Raw genomic sequence first — 18,342 nt, 5'->3', positions numbered from 1 at the left:
TTTATCAAATACAGTTGTATACGCAGGAAAACGTTCAAAAAGTCCTTGTTTATTGACAAATGATTAATTTTGCACATATTGATTTTCATCAAATGGAACCCCCCTTTTCCAAATTGCTGGATCCGCCTCTGAACCATTATATTATATACAGTCACATAATTATTCATTCATACTTAAATACTTAAATAATTTTAATCGGGAAGTACTCGATCTAGCCTCGCCTTCTATAAAAGTAAAGTTCAGCTACATGTGTATTCGGAAAACCACAAAACATTGCAAATTATGCTATTTGATGCATGCTGTAGTTTCGGCATAACATTACCTTATTTCATTATACTGACAGTTTATATCACATGCCGATCATTTCTTTAAAAGGAATACTTTGTTTCTGTAATGTTTACCGACAACTTTACAATTACAGCGCCTTTGAACTTACATGTGCATATGGCATGGAATCCCGATCCCGATTCAGATAAACCTGTGCTAGCCTGGTTCCCATCGTCGGATACCCACGGGTGATGGCGTCTGATAAGTAAAAGACGCGATCACCCGTGGGTATCCGACGATGGCCTGGTTCCCTGAGCTACCCATTACGCACAGGAACCAGGCTAGCTCATGCGCAGACTGAATTTTCCCCATAGCATCCGGTTTAACCTCGCTTATATATTTTCTGCGTGGACCTCAGGGTCCACGCAACAAGGTACCCATCGCAACCATCTTGGATTGGTTTCAAACTGTCACATCAGCTGGAAGTTTTGCTTGAAACTCATCGGTATAATTATTTTGCGATCCCTGTCTCTCGATCGGTCTTTCAACATCTAAGCTTACAACCAATTCAACCAAAACGGCATATTAAGTACTGCTATCATTAATAAAAATGACCCTTCAGTCTGCTTAAAAGATTTATCAACATCAATCAGACAATTTAGTTATTTGTGACGAAGCACTATTCACTAATAGTAATCAGAGTGTTCGAAACATTCTCCCCTGAGACTCCTTAAGAAGACAAAAAAGCTGATTCCTTGTGCGGAGTTCGTTGGATTTGTGGCGATGTGAAAAGCCATAAAAGCCATAATTGTGTACATAATTGATAGATAGTAAGGTATTCATTGTATAACGACCACATGTTTTACTTCATAAATGAATGGTCTGATATTCATTTTGAGGGTGTTATCAAATGAAAATACTCTACCAAAGGAATTTTTAAAAAAATCATTATTGTCCAATTGCACCCTGAATTTTACATTTAAGTCTATGAACAACGCACATGTTATGAAGATGTCGTAAAAAGTAACTTGAAATTCATATAAATCGATCTTAATGTAAATATATGCATAAACTTCTTCTTTATTAAAATATGAAATAAAATGAAAACATTTAATGTTGATAATTGAAAAAATCAAAATTTTCTCTTTTTATCAAAGGACATCAATACAACTGTCACAGGTGATTTAATCATAGATCGAATATTAATTTTGATATATTGATATATAATGTACTAATATTCATATATCATTCTCATCATCGTCTATAAACATAGTGAATTACAGATCACTTGACACGTACATTTCATTCATATTTATGGTGTTTTCTGTTCATTGGTTGAGTTTGGAGTGTGGAAGGTCCATGGTGTTTGGGCCATGTGAAAGTTGTATGATCAAGTAAACTGAACAAAACTTCTATTTAACAAATCAAAAAAAGGAATACATTCGCAAAACGCAATACTTCTAGCATTATGTACAAGCATGTTTTAGATGACAAGATCAGTAAAGTTCTATAACATTATTTTATTAAGGACATCTAGAATAATTAAATGTAGAGTATTCGTGAATATGTACTAATAAAAATATACCCGGATTCTGAATGTAAAAAACATGTATCACATGAATGATAAAAAAATCAACAATAACTTGCCCAGTAACAGGTTATAGGAATCATTTTGATACGATAGGGTTGGGCAATAATGGGGACGGGGGTTGAATTTTTCCAGAGCAATAAAAGAGAAAAATCTTTAAAAATCTTCATTTCAAAAACCATTTGGCCAGAAAGACTGTGTAGAAGCATCCCCCTGAAGTGAAGATTTCAAGAAAATGTTGAAGTTCCTATGATATTTCTATTTTTATTGAAAGTGCTGCAGATAAATTGAAAAAAAAATTAAAGTAACAGAATTCGATGTAAATTTTTTCTTCTTTTACCTGCAACGTTAAAGATATAAACCAAGGTAGAATTATATACAGAAACTTCATTAAATCTTGGCCTCTGGAGCTAAAGTATAGATAATCAGAGATTCCTCCGATTTTCAACCCGATCCCCTCACCGCCCCATTTTCATGAATGAATCTTGTTCAAACATCAAAAAAATAAAAGCGGGGTGTCAGTCTATTATTGTTAATTGTACACCATTACGTTAGGTTAATAGGCGTCGGAACCGGGGGGGGGGGAGGCTACGGGGGGGGGGGGGGGGGGGGGCTTAGCATCCCCCTTACTTTTTTTGCAAAGTTAGACCTAACAGGCACATAGCAACAGGAAGGGGCCAGCCCCCCCCCCCCTTTTTTTTGCAGCCAACAGAACTGTTACTAAATTGACTTTTAAAAAAATTGAAATATTGATAGTGGTAATGAAAATTGGAGTCATAGATATACTAGACCCCCCCCCCCCCACCCACCGGATTAGGAATTTCATGATTTTTGACATTTTATTTTTGGAAGGTTATATCCCCCCCTTTCAATTTGCTTCCGACGCCACTGAGATGAAAGAAACAGACAGATCGTCTTCTATTGGAATTTTGGTTAGACATCATTCTGATTATTTCATGCAGTTCGTGATTTTTTTTTTGATTGCTGAAGACTTCGACCGATCTTGAAACTGGTTAGAGCTGGATCGTGTAAAGTTCAGTCCTGTCAGGGTTTTTTTTTATATAGTTTTGAATTACAATCAATTATAATTTATGTACGAAATATACGGAATATTCAGTGAATGTAAATGTTTAGAATTGCCTCATCGTGCGTTATTGGTATTATAGGTCCTTTCGCGTTTAGCCGGTATAGGGAACAATCCCGGCCGCCTTTTTGCAACGCTTTCATTGTTCAAATCATGATTCACAGGGAAAAGGTGGAGCCAAAATTTGTCTTGGGGTGGAATTTTTACAGGAGAATATATCAAAAAAAGAAATTTTAAAAAATATTTTATCTCAAAACCTGAAACAACAAAAGTGACTCAATGTTTGAAATAAGAATATCTGGAAAATGTTGAATTAATATGTCATGTTTAAATTTTGATTATCAATAATCTAAATTTTTGTAAAGGACAATATTGTTGCTGATAAGATAATTTTACAGTTCAATGGTGAACCCTGATAAACGCTAAATATAATTTCTATTTAAGGTGGCATTCGACACCACCATTTTGTGACGTACTATTTATCGAAATAAACAATTAAAATCAAATGTAATTTTATAAATAGTTTTTCTCTCAAATTTGTTAACTAAGAGCATGAATCATAGTGGGTGAGACGGTTCACTACGAATCTGTAAGTCACGAGTTCGAATCCAGCTGCTGATTTCACAATTTTTACCTGTATATTTTGGCTATATATTGTAAATCCACATAAATATTGACAGATGTCCCATACCAGCTTAATTGTAATTTGTTCGTTTCATATTTCCGCGTTGAATGTACTTTTGACGGATTCCGTCAGGAGACACCCATACCCCCGAGGATCCGGTCTCGGCTAGATGGCACATATCCTAGTGTATTGAGACCCTATCTTAATTTATGGAACCTGTATGATAGGCTCAACTCAGCGCCCTGGCGCCAGAAATAGATGCCTATATCGCTCCTCTTGAGACCGGTTTCCGTCAGGGGACACCCATAGCCCCGAGGATCCGGTCTTGGCTAGGTGACACACCTCCTAGTTTCTGCTGTACTGGATTTATCCAGTGGAACAGTTCTGATATTTCGTTATTGTCATAGCCAGTGGGGGCACCTCACAACCACATTCATTCAAATTAAATATTTTGCAACCGTATCAAAATCCGATGTATTGCAACCTAACAGTGGCAGATTCAATACACTTACTTTTATTTGAATCTTTGTCACCCCCCCCCCCCCCCCCCACACACACACACACACAAACACACCTTTCCAATCGTGGCGTATCAGAAAACTAACATAGAAAAAACCGATAAACATTCACTATGTTTTTGCTTTACAAGATTTTAAAAACCATTAAAACCCGATGCATTTTATATAACCACCTGTCGTTCAATATAATAAACAATTTATTGCATTTATGTTCAGGAAAAATAAAGATTTATATATATATTTCATATTTATATATACCAAAATATGATTTTTTTCCTGGGGGAATAAATATTTATATCTCCTTCACTATCATGCAATAAATGTATAATAATCCCCTTATGTCCCCTTCAAATTTGCCAGTCGCACTGTTTTTACATGTATGAGTATAAATAATCTAAATATTTCATGTAGATTAAAAAAGAAAATATGTACAAATGATAAAAACAAACTTAACCCCCCCCCCCCCAAAATATCACTAACAACAACAATAACAACAAAGAACAATTCAAACGGGGAGGGGGTGGGGTGTTCGATCCGTCTTTAAGCTAACCTATCGAAACGGATAAGGTATAATAGCTGTTTCTATTCAATTCAATGCAATTAATTGACAAACACCACATGTGGCGCAACGCAAGTCCTGCATATAATATACAAATATAATTAGTACATAGACTTTTCTATGTTAAATGCATCGCAAATATTTTTTGTTGATTTAACATCTGCTGGGTTAAGAAATTTATAAGATATACATGCGTTATTAAAAAAGTGAACAATATTCATTTCGTAATTGTTTATAAAGAGGGCATACAAATACAATATGATGTTCATCTTCAAAAAGAGTATGACAGTTAATAATATCTTTCATCCCTTGGAATAATAGGGTTACAACTAATATCTGCCAACCTCTATCTGTAACTTGTGGGCACTTATTCTTAATTGAGTAAAAAAAAAATGAACGAAGATTTCTGGAAGTGGAAATATTCAAGTATGGTTGAATTTCAAGCCTGTTAATTTAGATTTTGTGTACTTATAAATCGGCTGTAGAATGACAATTTTCTGTTACCTTTTTCTTTGATATTTTTAATGTCTCTGAAAACTATATTTTTAAAATACTTTTTCAGATTATTTTAAAATCACTCATACATACTGTATTAGCATCTAAACTTACCAATAATATTATCAAGTATTCTTTGTATACAGTTTTGCCAACAAGTTTTTTCCCATTTCCTGCGAGTTTAACATCCTTTAATTATGCATGTTGTAAAAACAAGTTTAGGTTCTCTCGATCTGAAACAATTTTCCGCAATCTGTAGTAATTATAAATTTAACATAATTTGTAGATAATTTAAAGTAACCAGTGTTTTCTTCTGAAAATAATGGGAAGTGAAACAAACTCTATTCTAACTGCTCAATCAGAAGCTTTATTATGAACCGCTAAAAAGTCTTTCAAGATAAATTTTTTTTATTTTTTTCAAATGCAGGTTTATCAAAATATTTTATCATTTTTTGATATCACTTATCCAAATTTCAAAAGCAATAGTCATTTTAAGTCGGGTTCGGAATACAGAAACCAGTCGTCTGGAGGATGCAGATGGAAATTTATTTTTGATCAAATTTATGACAAAATTTTCCATTCATGTTTGCTAGCCAAAGGATTTTGGTCCACTCCGCTCTACATCATAGGGACCGAAATGGACTTAAAACCCTACGGCTTGGTGATTTTATAGACATGTCACATATTGAGCATTGCAGTTTTTAAACGAGATCGTAAACAACAGTTTATGTATAAGATATAAACCTATAAATCAAACGTTGAACCCTTTGTCAGGTGAAGGAATTGTCGGAGAGACCAAAGTCTAGACAATTTTAAAGAATGAACAATTTGTCAAAATGCTTGCATATAAGTAAAACCACATATTAAAACATTTGAGTTATTTTTAATAATTTAAAAATTTTACCTTTTAAAATTGATATCCACGCCCTTCAAAAGGGCCTCACCCTACTCCTTTAGATTTTGAAAAAAAATGAATCTACACTATCTACTGTTTCTTTCACTAAAGTTACAGCTCTTTTTAAGCAAATGGATTTTTAGAGGAAGATTTTTAAAGTCTTTGCTCTATATATTACTATACGTAAAAATTTGATCCCCATTATGACTCGACCGTATCGTTGAGAATCGTGACTTTAACAAACTTAATTCTACACTGCCTAAGGCTGCTTCCACATAAGTTAAAGCTTTTTGGGTTAAACAGCTTTTGAGAAGAAGATTTTTACAAAATGTTCCCTCTATATTGCTATTTAAAATTCGACCCCCAGTGTGACCCCACCCTACCCCTAGGAACTAAGATTTGAACAAACTTGAATTTACACTACCTAGGGATGATTCCACATCGGTTTCACCTTTCCTGGCCAAATGGATTTATAGAAGAAAATATTAAAAGATGTTCTTTATATCATTTTTATGTAAAAATTTGACCCCCCCCCCTCCCATTGTGGCCCCACCCTACCCCCGTTATAATTTTCACAATTAGGATGCTTTAACAGAAGTTTCAGCTTTCCTGGCCAAATGATTCTTGAGAAAAAGATTTTTGAAAATTTCTGAAATTTTTTTGATAACTCTTAATTATTAAGGGTGTGGTCCTTAATTTTCACAAATTTGAATTGCCTTTGCTTATGGGTGCTTTGTGCTATCTTTGGTTGAAATTGGCACAGTGGTTCTTGAGGAGATGTTAAAAATGTGTAAATTTAAGTGTACGGACAGACGGATGACAGACAAAAAATTATCAGAAAAGCTCACTTGAGCTTTCAGCTCAGGTGAGCTAAAAAGGGAATCTTAATCTACAGATCACTTATCCAAAGATAAAGTTTGTTTGAATTACAGATACTGCAAAGAAGACTGAATAGCACCCTACCATACATGTACATGCACCACACTTTGGGCTTGTGCAGAAAGTTGGTTTTACACTTCGCTACTCCACTGACCACAGATAGGCATTATATTTGCTGCTCCAATGAAAACAAATTGCACGGTGCTTGTAGGGACACTTTTTGCACTTTGTTTAAATAGAAATTCTTCTCTTTTTAAATCTATATATTGAGATGGCAAATGCTGCCCCTTCCTCCAAAGTTCTGATGTCATTGTATGGCCATTGCCAAATTTTAAAGGCTTTTTTTAATTCCAATACAATACATTGATATTTTGTTTAAATATTTATTTAAAGATAAAGACAACTAATAAATCATTTAGAAGCAGTATCAATTATATAAGGAATAAGGAATCATTCTTTGTGTATTACAAAATGTATGCGGTGATAATTTTATGATAGATTTGATCATGCCCCGATCGAAATTATTACCGCATAATATTAAAAAAATAATTCCTTATTACTTATATTTATATGATTTTAAGCCATCGTACGATTAAATATTTAAATATAAATAAGCAAACCCCGCTGGCGCCTCAATTTGGCTTTATAAGTTATATAGTACAAAATCGATACGTAGTGTTATCACAAGCAAAGACACTGGAAAATGTGAAAAAGGTAAGAAATAACAATTAGTTCAGTCAATGTGATTTTACTTGGGTTAATATACCTGTACCACTCCTCTTTATAAGTAATGGGCCTCAGTCCCTGTGTGGCCTCGCTCCATTGCTGGTAAAGAATTGAGTGCTCCATTAACCTTTGTCAGTAAAACATGTAACAAAAAGTTTGCTCAGATAACCACATGTAAGTTAAACATATAGAGACCATTACCTTGGTTTATGTTAAATACAAGGGCTTTTGACATGTTATAGATTAACTGTCATCTCAGTTTAGTGATAACCACATGTAACAAGTACAGTCCATTGATTGTATATCATTGTTAAAAATCAAACATTGTATACACATTCATGTATTTATATCACAGTCTTAATGTACATTTATACATGTAAATAGAAAAAGAAGTCTCTTTATAATATACGTGTAAATATATAGTCTTTTGATATACATGTGGCACATTTACAAAGTCATTTTGTTTACATATAATATATAAACATGGTCTATGTTTGCTTACTTATATATTATCAGAGAGAACTTTGTTAACCCACAAACATGAAAATTATCGTATTGAAACAAATGAAGATTGGTGCCTTGCAATGATTAAACACATAAACACTCAATATTATGACAGATAAACAGTTTTTTTAATATCTTATAGACGTGGTAAGTTAGTTAATGTGTGAAACATTATCACCACACAACATGTTTACATCTGGTATACACCATATGATGACATTTAAACAATAAAATGCTTTCTTTGGTGATTCATTCGGGATATGAAGGTAGCGACATTGAAGGAAAAATACAACCTTAATTTTTACTGCAGTGATTGCTACCTTCATAAAGCATGAATCATCAAAGACAGCATTTTATTGTTTATATTAACATCTTTCTTTAACTAATTAATTAATTGATTATGAAAAGTTAGTAAAATTCACTAAATTATTGTTATTGTACATAAGTACGCTAGCTGAAAGAAACAGCCAAATCGTCTCCTGTGGGACTTTGAATCTGGCATCATCATGATTATTTCGTGCAGTCTGTGATTTTACCTAGGTCGCTGTAGGTTCAGACCAATCGATAAGCAGAGCGTGTCAATTTCAGTCCTGTCACTTTCAGCCGCTGTATATTTCGACCAATCGATAAATGGGGCGTGTATATTTCAGTTTGGCTATAGAGCTATGCATTAACTATTACTTTCCGTAAGAAATAGAGAAAAATATACTTTGTAGATGTAAATATACAATGTTAACAGATTGATTCAAGGTATACTTACTTTCAATATGTAATATATACTTCATACGCTTTGTTTACATTAATAATTCATGCAGTGAATTGATTTACATGTAATATTGGATTTTCTTCACTTTACCTCTGTCACACTCAGCCACAAAGAGGTTGTCTCTGGTGTCCACACATAAACCCCATAGATCCTGTGAATCACAGTTGTCAATGTAGCGGAGGAACTGTCCGTCCTGATCCAGGATGAGGATACGGTCGTTGATATAGGTACTGTCTGTTGTTAGGATCCGACCCTGGCTGTCTGTTGTGATGCCGAGTGGATAGAATGATCCCTGGGTAGTAGAGGGAGGACCAGTGTAGGTAAACTGGAGTTTCCCGGCCTGATTGACCACCACTACTGCACCGGCTCCAAAGTCTGACACACAGATATCTAGGTTCCTGTTCTCACTGATGTATTTCATGGCACCAGATGAATAGAGAGGTTGTCCTTTGTCATCGTACTGAATACTTTGTTTCTCTTTGGAGCCAGAGTAACACACAACCTTTGTTTGTTTATCATCACTGTCCATGACAACCAGGAGGTCACCAGAGGAGGTACTACAGACACCGTAAGGTCTCCACCCCTGTAGTCTGATCACTGTCTGTATCTGTGTATTCTTCACTATGTTCACAGTTCTATCATCTCTATCAGTATAAACTAGATCCCCACTCCTTGTCACTGCTATGTCTGTTGGATTGTTCCCTGACTTGGTCTGGATGGACTCCACTCGTTCTCCCTGCAGGTTGTAGAGTTTCATCATGTTGTCACTACCACACGTCCATACTTCTGTATCATTCAGACACGACACACCGAATAGATCTACATACCCTATACCTATAGCTGTGATGACCCGGGGTACATCCATCAGTAACCGGTCTGGGAGAGAGGACTCGGCTCCCAGGGGTGGCATGCTGTAGTCTTGTTTCTCTGTTGTAAAAGATAATGCTGACAGAGAACCAAAACGTTCAATCAGCTGATCTGTGTGGATTTTCTGAGGCCTAAAGTATGGTAAGGACACTTTGAGTTTAGGAGGCATTTTTCTGAATTCAGCAATCCTGGATTTGTACTCAAAGACAAGGCAGACATCTTTAGAGTTCAGTAACCTCTTCAGTTCAGTAATGGTCTGTGTGATTTTAGAAATGGTGTGTGTGATTTCATCTTCCTGTTTATTCAGGATGACCAGGTGTTTGGATTCCATTTTCTTTACGTTAGATTTCAGGTTTGTGATAATAGTGTCTATTTCTCTGTGCCAGACTTCTCCTTGTTTGTCAATTGCTGTTGTCAATTTCTGGGAGTTTTTACTCAGATCAGCTTTCTGCACTGGGATTTTGGATGCAATCTCTTTGTATTTAGGATAAATGGATTTCTCCAATTCTTCCAACTCTTTTTGTATAACTTCTTTTTTGATATCAAAGTTTTGGAAAATATCAACTGGTTTATGTCCAAAATGTTCCCCAGAAATACACTGTGCACAAATAGGAATGTTACATTGTTCACAATGGACTTCACATTGTTTGATGGGGTGTTTCCTACACTTGGGATAGTTCAGAGTGGTTAAATATTGTTTAAGTGATACTACATTATGAACTTTAGAGGAATCAGATAAATGTTTCTCTACACAGTCTTTACACAGATGTGTATGACAAACTTCACAGTACATGGGGGCCATAGATGTTTTACATAGGGTGCAGGGTACAACATCCTCCTGGGCGCTGTTCCAGGGGTCCATGGTTAGGTAACCCTTAGTATATTTAGGGGGAACTAAACCTGCAAAGTCAAAGTAAGTATGTATTTATGACGTATGCAAGAATTATTTTGGTTGGATTTACATAACTATATGTAGGAATCAGAGATTCATATCATGTATTAACTGTTCATTTTTGGTCATGATATTTTGACTGAATTTAGATTTAGGTATGAATTTATCCATAAATTTTTTTTGGCCCAAATGCTTTTTTGATTGTTAAGAATAGACAAAAAGAAATTCAGTAGATTATGAAACTTACCTAACGTTATTACCTCATAGGTAAACTAAAAATCTTTACAATCCAACATGGCGTACTTCAGGTGCTTGTTGTTCCTGGTCGGCTACCTGTGCAAGATTATGTAATTGATTTAAATACCAGGTGCACACTTGTACTCGGATTTGTGTTGGTCCAGAATCTAGGTCACTCATTATTGGGAGAATTTACCACAATTAACATTCTTTATCACTAGTGAACATATTTAATTCAGCTTAAAATGGATGTTATTTTTTTTTTTAACCGAAATCGTTATTTAGGATTCGAGATCCTCCTATTCCTATTTTTCTCTATAAAAGCTGGTCTGGTGTAATGATGCACACATTTTATTGAGAATGAAGAATGGGTTCAAGTCCCATCAGCAGCTAACAAATGTAGAGAAATACCGGCATAGGTCATGTGTACGTATATGTAGATGTAGAAACATGTTTAGGGTAAATATTATATAATGACATTATTGTTATGAATGTTTCTAATCTAGCAAGTGGGTCCTTATCACCAATGGCGTAGTTACCAGTTTCTAACAAACATTCAGAATTGTTTCAATGTATAAAGCATGGATATTGATGTATTATTTTGACTTGCATTATAGAGAGTTATTATACACTTTATTACTTTAACTTATACATGTACATAACCTTGTATTCCTCTCCCTTTCACACACACACACACACACACACATTGTATTTCATTCATTTTTTAAATACATTTTTTCATATTAATATAAAAAAAAATGTGTTGATAATATGTCTCCGTAAGTATCATCATCATCTCTCTCCCCATAATAAAACCAATTTGATATACATCAGTTATTTACATTACAACGGCAATCTGAAACAAACATGCTTTTATATTTATGGTTTTAAAAAAATTTTCATTTAATTTGTTTTCACTTTTATGTAGTCATAATTAATTTTAATTTTTATTCCAATTTGTTTCGTTTCGATTTTGTTTCGCATTTTGCAGGTATCCTCCCGTTATTTGTCAGGACTGTGTCATATTTTATTATTTGTCAAGCCCCGAGTGTGAGAACTTGACTTGAATTTAAAGCGACTGAAAAGCTGATTCATTTTGCAGAATTCGACGAATCTGTAGACGATATAAATAGCCTTAAGCAGGCACGTAGCATCGTTTTTGAAAGGGGGGGGGGGGCAGACTCATCCATAAAATCTTGACAAGTAATAAAATAAAAACTCCTCAAAGTTTTTAAAGAGGGGGTAGCGTATACGTAGTATATCTTACTTCAATTTTACTCATTTTATTTTCAATCAAATTTTTTGCATGCTCCCAAAAACTGGGGGGGGGGGGGGGGGGCAACTCCATAATAATCCCCCCCCCATGCTACATGTGTACGTGCCTGTTAAGTAATATTGTATAACAATATAAATAGCTTCAATTAATATTGAATAGAATACAATATTAATTAATAAGGCTATGTATTTTGCTACAGATTCGTCAATATATTATGATTGGTATCTTTTGAAAATCTTCTCAAACAATTATTAAATGACTGTTGAATGAGTTGAATCCAGGGTAACTGTGGCTTTAGTATTGTCGTAGATTTACGCTTTAAACAGTTAATATCAATATAGATAGATAGATAGATAGATAGATGGATGGATGGATGGATGGATGGATGGATGGATGGATGGATGGATGGATGGATAGATAGATAGATAGATAGATAGATAGATAGATAGATAGATAGATAGATAGATAGATAGATAGATAGATAGATAAATAGATAGATAGATAGATAGATAGATAGATAGATAGATAGATAGATAGATATTAAACGAATTTTATGAAAGAAGCTTCGCAATACGCAATTATTTAGCAATTTATTATTTTGAAAGTAGCTTAGCAATAAGCAATTAATTAGCGATTAATTATGATTTTATCGGATTACAATTAGCTACACGCGTATATCAAAACTAGAAATGATTCTCCCCTTTATATATCCTGTTAATATTATTATAGCCAGTCACAAGTAACAAAGACTTGATGTGTAATAAAAAAAATTCTATATTATATTTGTTGGAAGTGGCTCACTTAAATAACAATTTTTGTCAGAGAATTTAATTATTCGTGAATGATGCCTCATATGCATCTGAAAAAATAGATTATTTGATTTTTTCACATACAGCTTCAAACTCAAATAAATGAATAAAAATAAATGTTAGAAATATATTATTATCATTTTTTTTACTTAAAATATTACGGAAAAAAACATGTGTTTGCTATGAATTTTAATTGAGACAAATGATAACAATTATTAAAACTCCAGAAATTTACATTTTTGGAATCTGCCTGACTCTCTCGTAGACGTACTGTTAAGTAGACGTGTCGATATTACATATCGATTGTTTGTTATCTCTGTTACGGGTGAATAGGGTAATTTAATTCGTGCTACGCATGACTTGGACTCTAAAGCAGAATTATTTTTTAAGTTATTATAAATTCGATGCCACTTTGCAACAGACTATCCCCACCCACCCCTCCAAATTATAACATTTATTGAACTTCTGTCAGCTTTGTTTTATTTGGATATTTCTTCTGTATGAGTATATGAAAGTAAAGAGAGTCATAATCATCGTATAATCATTGCTATTAAAAGTCTGTTGCACTCGCCAATGCTAGTTCATCCTATAAATATTATGTGTTTGTGGGTTTTTTTTATAAATAATTTATGTTCGATTGAACTAGTGAATTAGAACATAAGTATATTTAATTACTTAAAAAGGCTAGGTGGTCAACAAATTACCTATAAGATCTACATGTGCCTTAATTTAAAGGAAATTTTGTTAAGCTAAAACTATTAATAATTAACGAAAGATATGATTCCTTAATCTGTATCATTATATAGAGCTATTCTTATGATGATATGTACTGTAGATTCCTTATTTTATGCGAGTACTTAATTCCGCGATTCAACGGTTTTCCATTAAATCGCGAGAACATAAAATTGCGAATGTCGAAATTTTAGCATAGTTTCATGTAGTTTATATATGTTTGATAATTAAAAGCGAGATTTTAAAATTCGCGAGACGGGCTTCTCGCAATTTTACGCGTATATTAATTCCTCGCGCTTAATTAGGAATTTACAGTATAGAGTATAAACTGGCCACGACCATTCAACCCTCTTTATATACACACCTCACAGCCTACTCAATATTCAGGGTCATGAACCCTGGGGAGCATTTATTATTGTCCCCAAGAGAGACAACTCTTGAAAACGTGCATAAACTATAGTCCGTTTCTTAATCTTATTAAAATAAATAGAGAAAAGTTTTCAAAGTATTTTAATTATAAATAATACATATAACAATGCGTAAAAGGCATGAAAAAGGCATGAAAGAAGTACATTTATTATATAGTAGGCTGGTACATGTACCTGGTGAATATTAAATGTATATTGCTTGTAGGTACATGTATAAATCTACACAAAAACATTAAATTAATACACTGTGTTATGTAAACTGAAAAAAAAAATACACAGGTTGTAAGAGAACTTTTTTAAAATGAATTTTCTTAAAATGAAAATAAATTAATGAAATTGCATATATCATTCTAAAAAAATCATAATACTAATTTTGAAGTCAAATACTGAGTTAAAAGAAAGATAAAGAATTAAATATTCTTAGTTTTGTAAACAAAGCGCGAGTCTTGTTATTATTTACATATGTGTTTTATTGGTGTAAGTTTCGTTCAAATGTTGCTTTTTTCTATTAATAATATCATTAATATCATTTATGATCACATCGAATCAGTATGGTAATTTCATACTTTATATTATTTGTAAACAAACATAAGACTCGAGCTTTGTTTACATAACAATAAATTCTTACCCCTGTATCTATCTTGTAACTTGACTTCTAACATTCAAATTATGGTCAATTATTCAAAAACTGCAAGTAAATCATTTTATGCATAAAGAAATTGAAAACAAAATTTTGATCTAAAATCGTGTCCAAGTCCCTTTTAAAAAAACTTGTATAAAATAGTAAGGCTAAATTCCAATTTAAAAAAAATAGCTGTTTCCAAAAATGTTATGTAACATGTATATGAATATGTAATATAAAAACATATGTTAGATGGATGGGTAGGAAAAATACAAATTAAGTGCACTCGATAAAAAGTTTGCTGGTATTCATTATGTGAACACAATTCATCCAGTAACATTTAAAGTTATGCAACATAAATAAGAATGTTATGAATGATATGTATAGAACAAATTCTTCTGTGGTTGGCTCCATAAATCTTGAAAAGATGGTGTGAGTTGGTAAAAAGGCAGAATAAGGTTCCATTCTAATCCTCATGCATTCCATTCAAGGAATATTCATTAATGTCATGGTCTGGAAACTAAAATAGAATAAACATAAAGTGTTAAGAGAATTACATGTAATTTTTGCAAACATTGTGCACTCATCAAATACTTACATGTATATATTCAATGAAGTTATTTATGGAATGTGCAATTACTAACAATGTAATCTTTTCTAATATTGTACATACATGTATTACATCATTTTGCCACTAATTTTAAACCCAGCTGACAGTTCCTTTTTGTTATATATACAGCGTCAAAAGATAGTTGCATCATGTGCATGTACTTTCAGTAATTTTAAAAGCCATAAAAACATTTCAGTACTACAAAACACTTTAAATTTGTCAAATGATTTTACAAATGAAATATGTACTAATATACCAGTAAGTCACAAGTGATATATGCTTTTTAAAGCAGTACAATGTATCACTTATATGACAACATCAGGAAACATCAGGAAACCTGGCTCAATCAATTCTGCACACACATGATAAATGTAATGAATGTTTAACTTCAATGGTGTAACTTCAAAGATATTTAGATATCCAGTGGACAGAAAGATTGTCTGTATGAGTTTCAACTATCAACATTCTATGTACACCAAAATATGATTGCGTCAATAACAAAACCTAATCTGAAAAACATATTTCCAGCATAAGAAATTCATGGGATTTCTGCAAATCCCATTTTCTCAGAGAGTGTAAAACACATCTCTTAAAGTTTATAATATTTTCAAACTCCTGGTATTCCTTTCAGAGGTTCCCACCCCTTAAAATACAGATAATCAAGTAGATGCAGATCTGTAGCTCTCTGGTTGAAAAAATTCGGATAGTCTATCCGAATTTTTTCAACCAGAGAGCTACAGATCTGCAGCTAATAATCAAGCAGATTTGCAACAAGATGCCCATATAAACCTTTCCCTTTCACACAAGACATTGTAGCTATTTAGATGACCTTGCTTGGCTTTCAATCAGCTTAAACCAAATATATCTACATATGGAAAACAAGTTGTAAGTTTATTACATGACAAAGAAGTACCTTCTGGGCTTCAGCAGACTTGACTGGGTCATAAGCAATATCAAACTGACAATATTTTCTATATTCCTGATCTTCAGATCATCTGGAAGCCACAGGTAAACCTGTAGATTCGAAGAAACAAGATACACTAGCTATCATTACAAAGCTAAATGTTGTCATTATCAAACAAAAGGGTGTGTCCTAGATTACACTTTTTTAGGGCACATGCAGTATCTGAGACATGGTCAAAACATTACCATGATAACAGCTATAACAACTCATTAAGTGGGAAATGACATATAACTATAAAATTTGTTATGGCTTTTCATACTCTCTCTCTCTCTTTCATACTAAAACATGTCTTTCAAGTCACATTTCACAACGACCATTATTTGTCGACATTTTTGTAAGACTTGTACTAGACTTAATGCATTGTAGGCTTTTAAAAGAGTTTTTGAGTAGTTTAACAATGTAAGTAAGTATGTTCTTACCGACAAATGACTACTCCTTAGCACGTTTTAGATTATTGACAAAATCGAGGATTGCTGTTCAGACTGTTTCATGCTGAACAAAATTTAAAGAGATAAGGCTAATCACCCCAAACTTCGACTTCACATTAATAAACAATTGTTCTGCAACTTTAAATAATTTAAAAGCTTGCCAATATAAGAAACAAAAACTTTTACTTACTTTTTCCATTTAAACTCCTCTCTCGATTTTCACGAGTATGAGACTGGTCTCGTTAAAATCCCGAGATATACGAAGTTTTGACTTTCTCGGGTGTTTTCATTCTTTCGTGAATATAAAAACCAGAAAGGTTCCGATTATGCTAATAAGGCTGTGAGGTGTGTATGTTTAACTGTTTAACTTTCATTGCTCGTGAACACTCAGAACCTCTCTGTTTACGAGTAGACTTATCTTTCTTGCGCGGATAAAGACATTTTCTTTGGGAGTTGGGGTTGGTAAATTTCATAATACCATGTGAATTTAATTATTTTTTGTCAAAATGTGTCTGTACAAACAACTCTAATAATGAATATCTTGTAAACGTGAAAAAAAATACCAGAAAAATTTTGTGAAAGGGGAACAACAATTTAAGGTCATCACTTGAGACACACCCAGTCCTTACAAATAAATAATTATAATTAAATGTTCTGGACAACTTAAAACTACAATACATGCATGTATTATATGTGATGTTTTGAAGAGAAAGAGGCCGGGCTTGAGCTTCTACGTTACACTTAATGATGTTTGCGTATGTGGAACGTACCTGCAGAAATCAGGAAATATCTCGATAGCATTGTGTGGGTTGGTAGGTCAAGATTTATGCCATCCACAAAAAAATCTCAAAAGCAGAAGGTAAATTAATGAAAGATATGCTGAATTGTTAAACACAAATCATTTTTTTTTGTATATTATCAGAAAGATCCTTTTGAAAATTAAATGTAGGCTTAAATTGAAAAATAAATAATTGAGGTCTTATTATCTTATTAATGCTTGGATAAACATTTTGGCAAATCTATGCACATTTTTCTCTCTCAGTAAAATGAAAGAAATTCTCTTGGAAAATAAAAAATGAATTGATATAAACCATGCATATGCAAACAGTTTTTCAGTCTTGGTATAGATAAAGTATATTGGTCTGTCTGTTTTTGAAATGCATTCTTAGATTAGACAATTGTCTGATTTATCTGAAATATGGCAAAATAGTGTGACTAAAGGATCTCATTTATATTGATCTTTCCTATTTCTCTTATTACATGTAAATGTGCAAAACAAGTCTTTGGTGCAGATTTAATTTTCATAGATTTTTTTCATAAATATTTAAATTCTTTTGTGAGAAATAAAGTTTGTCTGTTTCTGATTATTTTTTTCAAATGCACGGAAAATTGCTATATAAGTTTCGATGTACAAAAAATCCAGGATTTTCGTTCTTTCAAGACTTTTTGGCATCGAAATATTTCTGCAACCTAATAGTTGTAGAGGATTTTTTTTGGCAGAATTATATACAAGATAATATTATTTGTTTTTTATTGATATTTATTACATAATTATCCATTAATGAAGAAAG

The 18,342-nt window shown here is 33.1% G+C and overlaps 1 protein-coding gene across 1 annotated transcript; it reads right to left on the bottom strand.

Moving 5' to 3' along the window:
- Positions 1 to 7,368: 7,368 nt before the first annotated feature.
- Positions 7,369 to 10,999, bottom strand: LOC109617237 (E3 ubiquitin-protein ligase TRIM71-like). The gene is made up of 2 exons (XM_034472931.2): positions 10,913 to 10,999; positions 7,369 to 10,673 (listed from the first exon to the last, which is right to left on the bottom strand). The coding sequence occupies exon 2, from the start codon at positions 10,633 to 10,635 to the stop codon at positions 8,965 to 8,967; it is 1,671 nt and encodes a 556-aa protein (XP_034328822.2). The 5' UTR covers positions 10,636 to 10,673; positions 10,913 to 10,999; the 3' UTR covers positions 7,369 to 8,964.
- Between the last annotated feature and the right edge of the window lie 7,343 nt (positions 11,000 to 18,342).

Source organism: Magallana gigas, chromosome 8, assembly GCF_963853765.1.
Source record: "Magallana gigas chromosome 8, xbMagGiga1.1, whole genome shotgun sequence".
NCBI classification, from domain to species: domain Eukaryota; kingdom Metazoa; phylum Mollusca; class Bivalvia; order Ostreida; family Ostreidae; genus Magallana; species Magallana gigas.
Note: the sequence above shows the minus strand (reverse complement) of the source record. Positions and strands in the feature narration are given on the sequence as shown.

Bases quoted from the DNA above. Each gene is read 5' to 3' on its own strand.
- LOC109617237 (XM_034472931.2), bottom strand. From the start codon at position 10,635: ATGGACCCCTGGAACAGCGCCCAGGAGGATGTTGTACCCTGCACCCTA.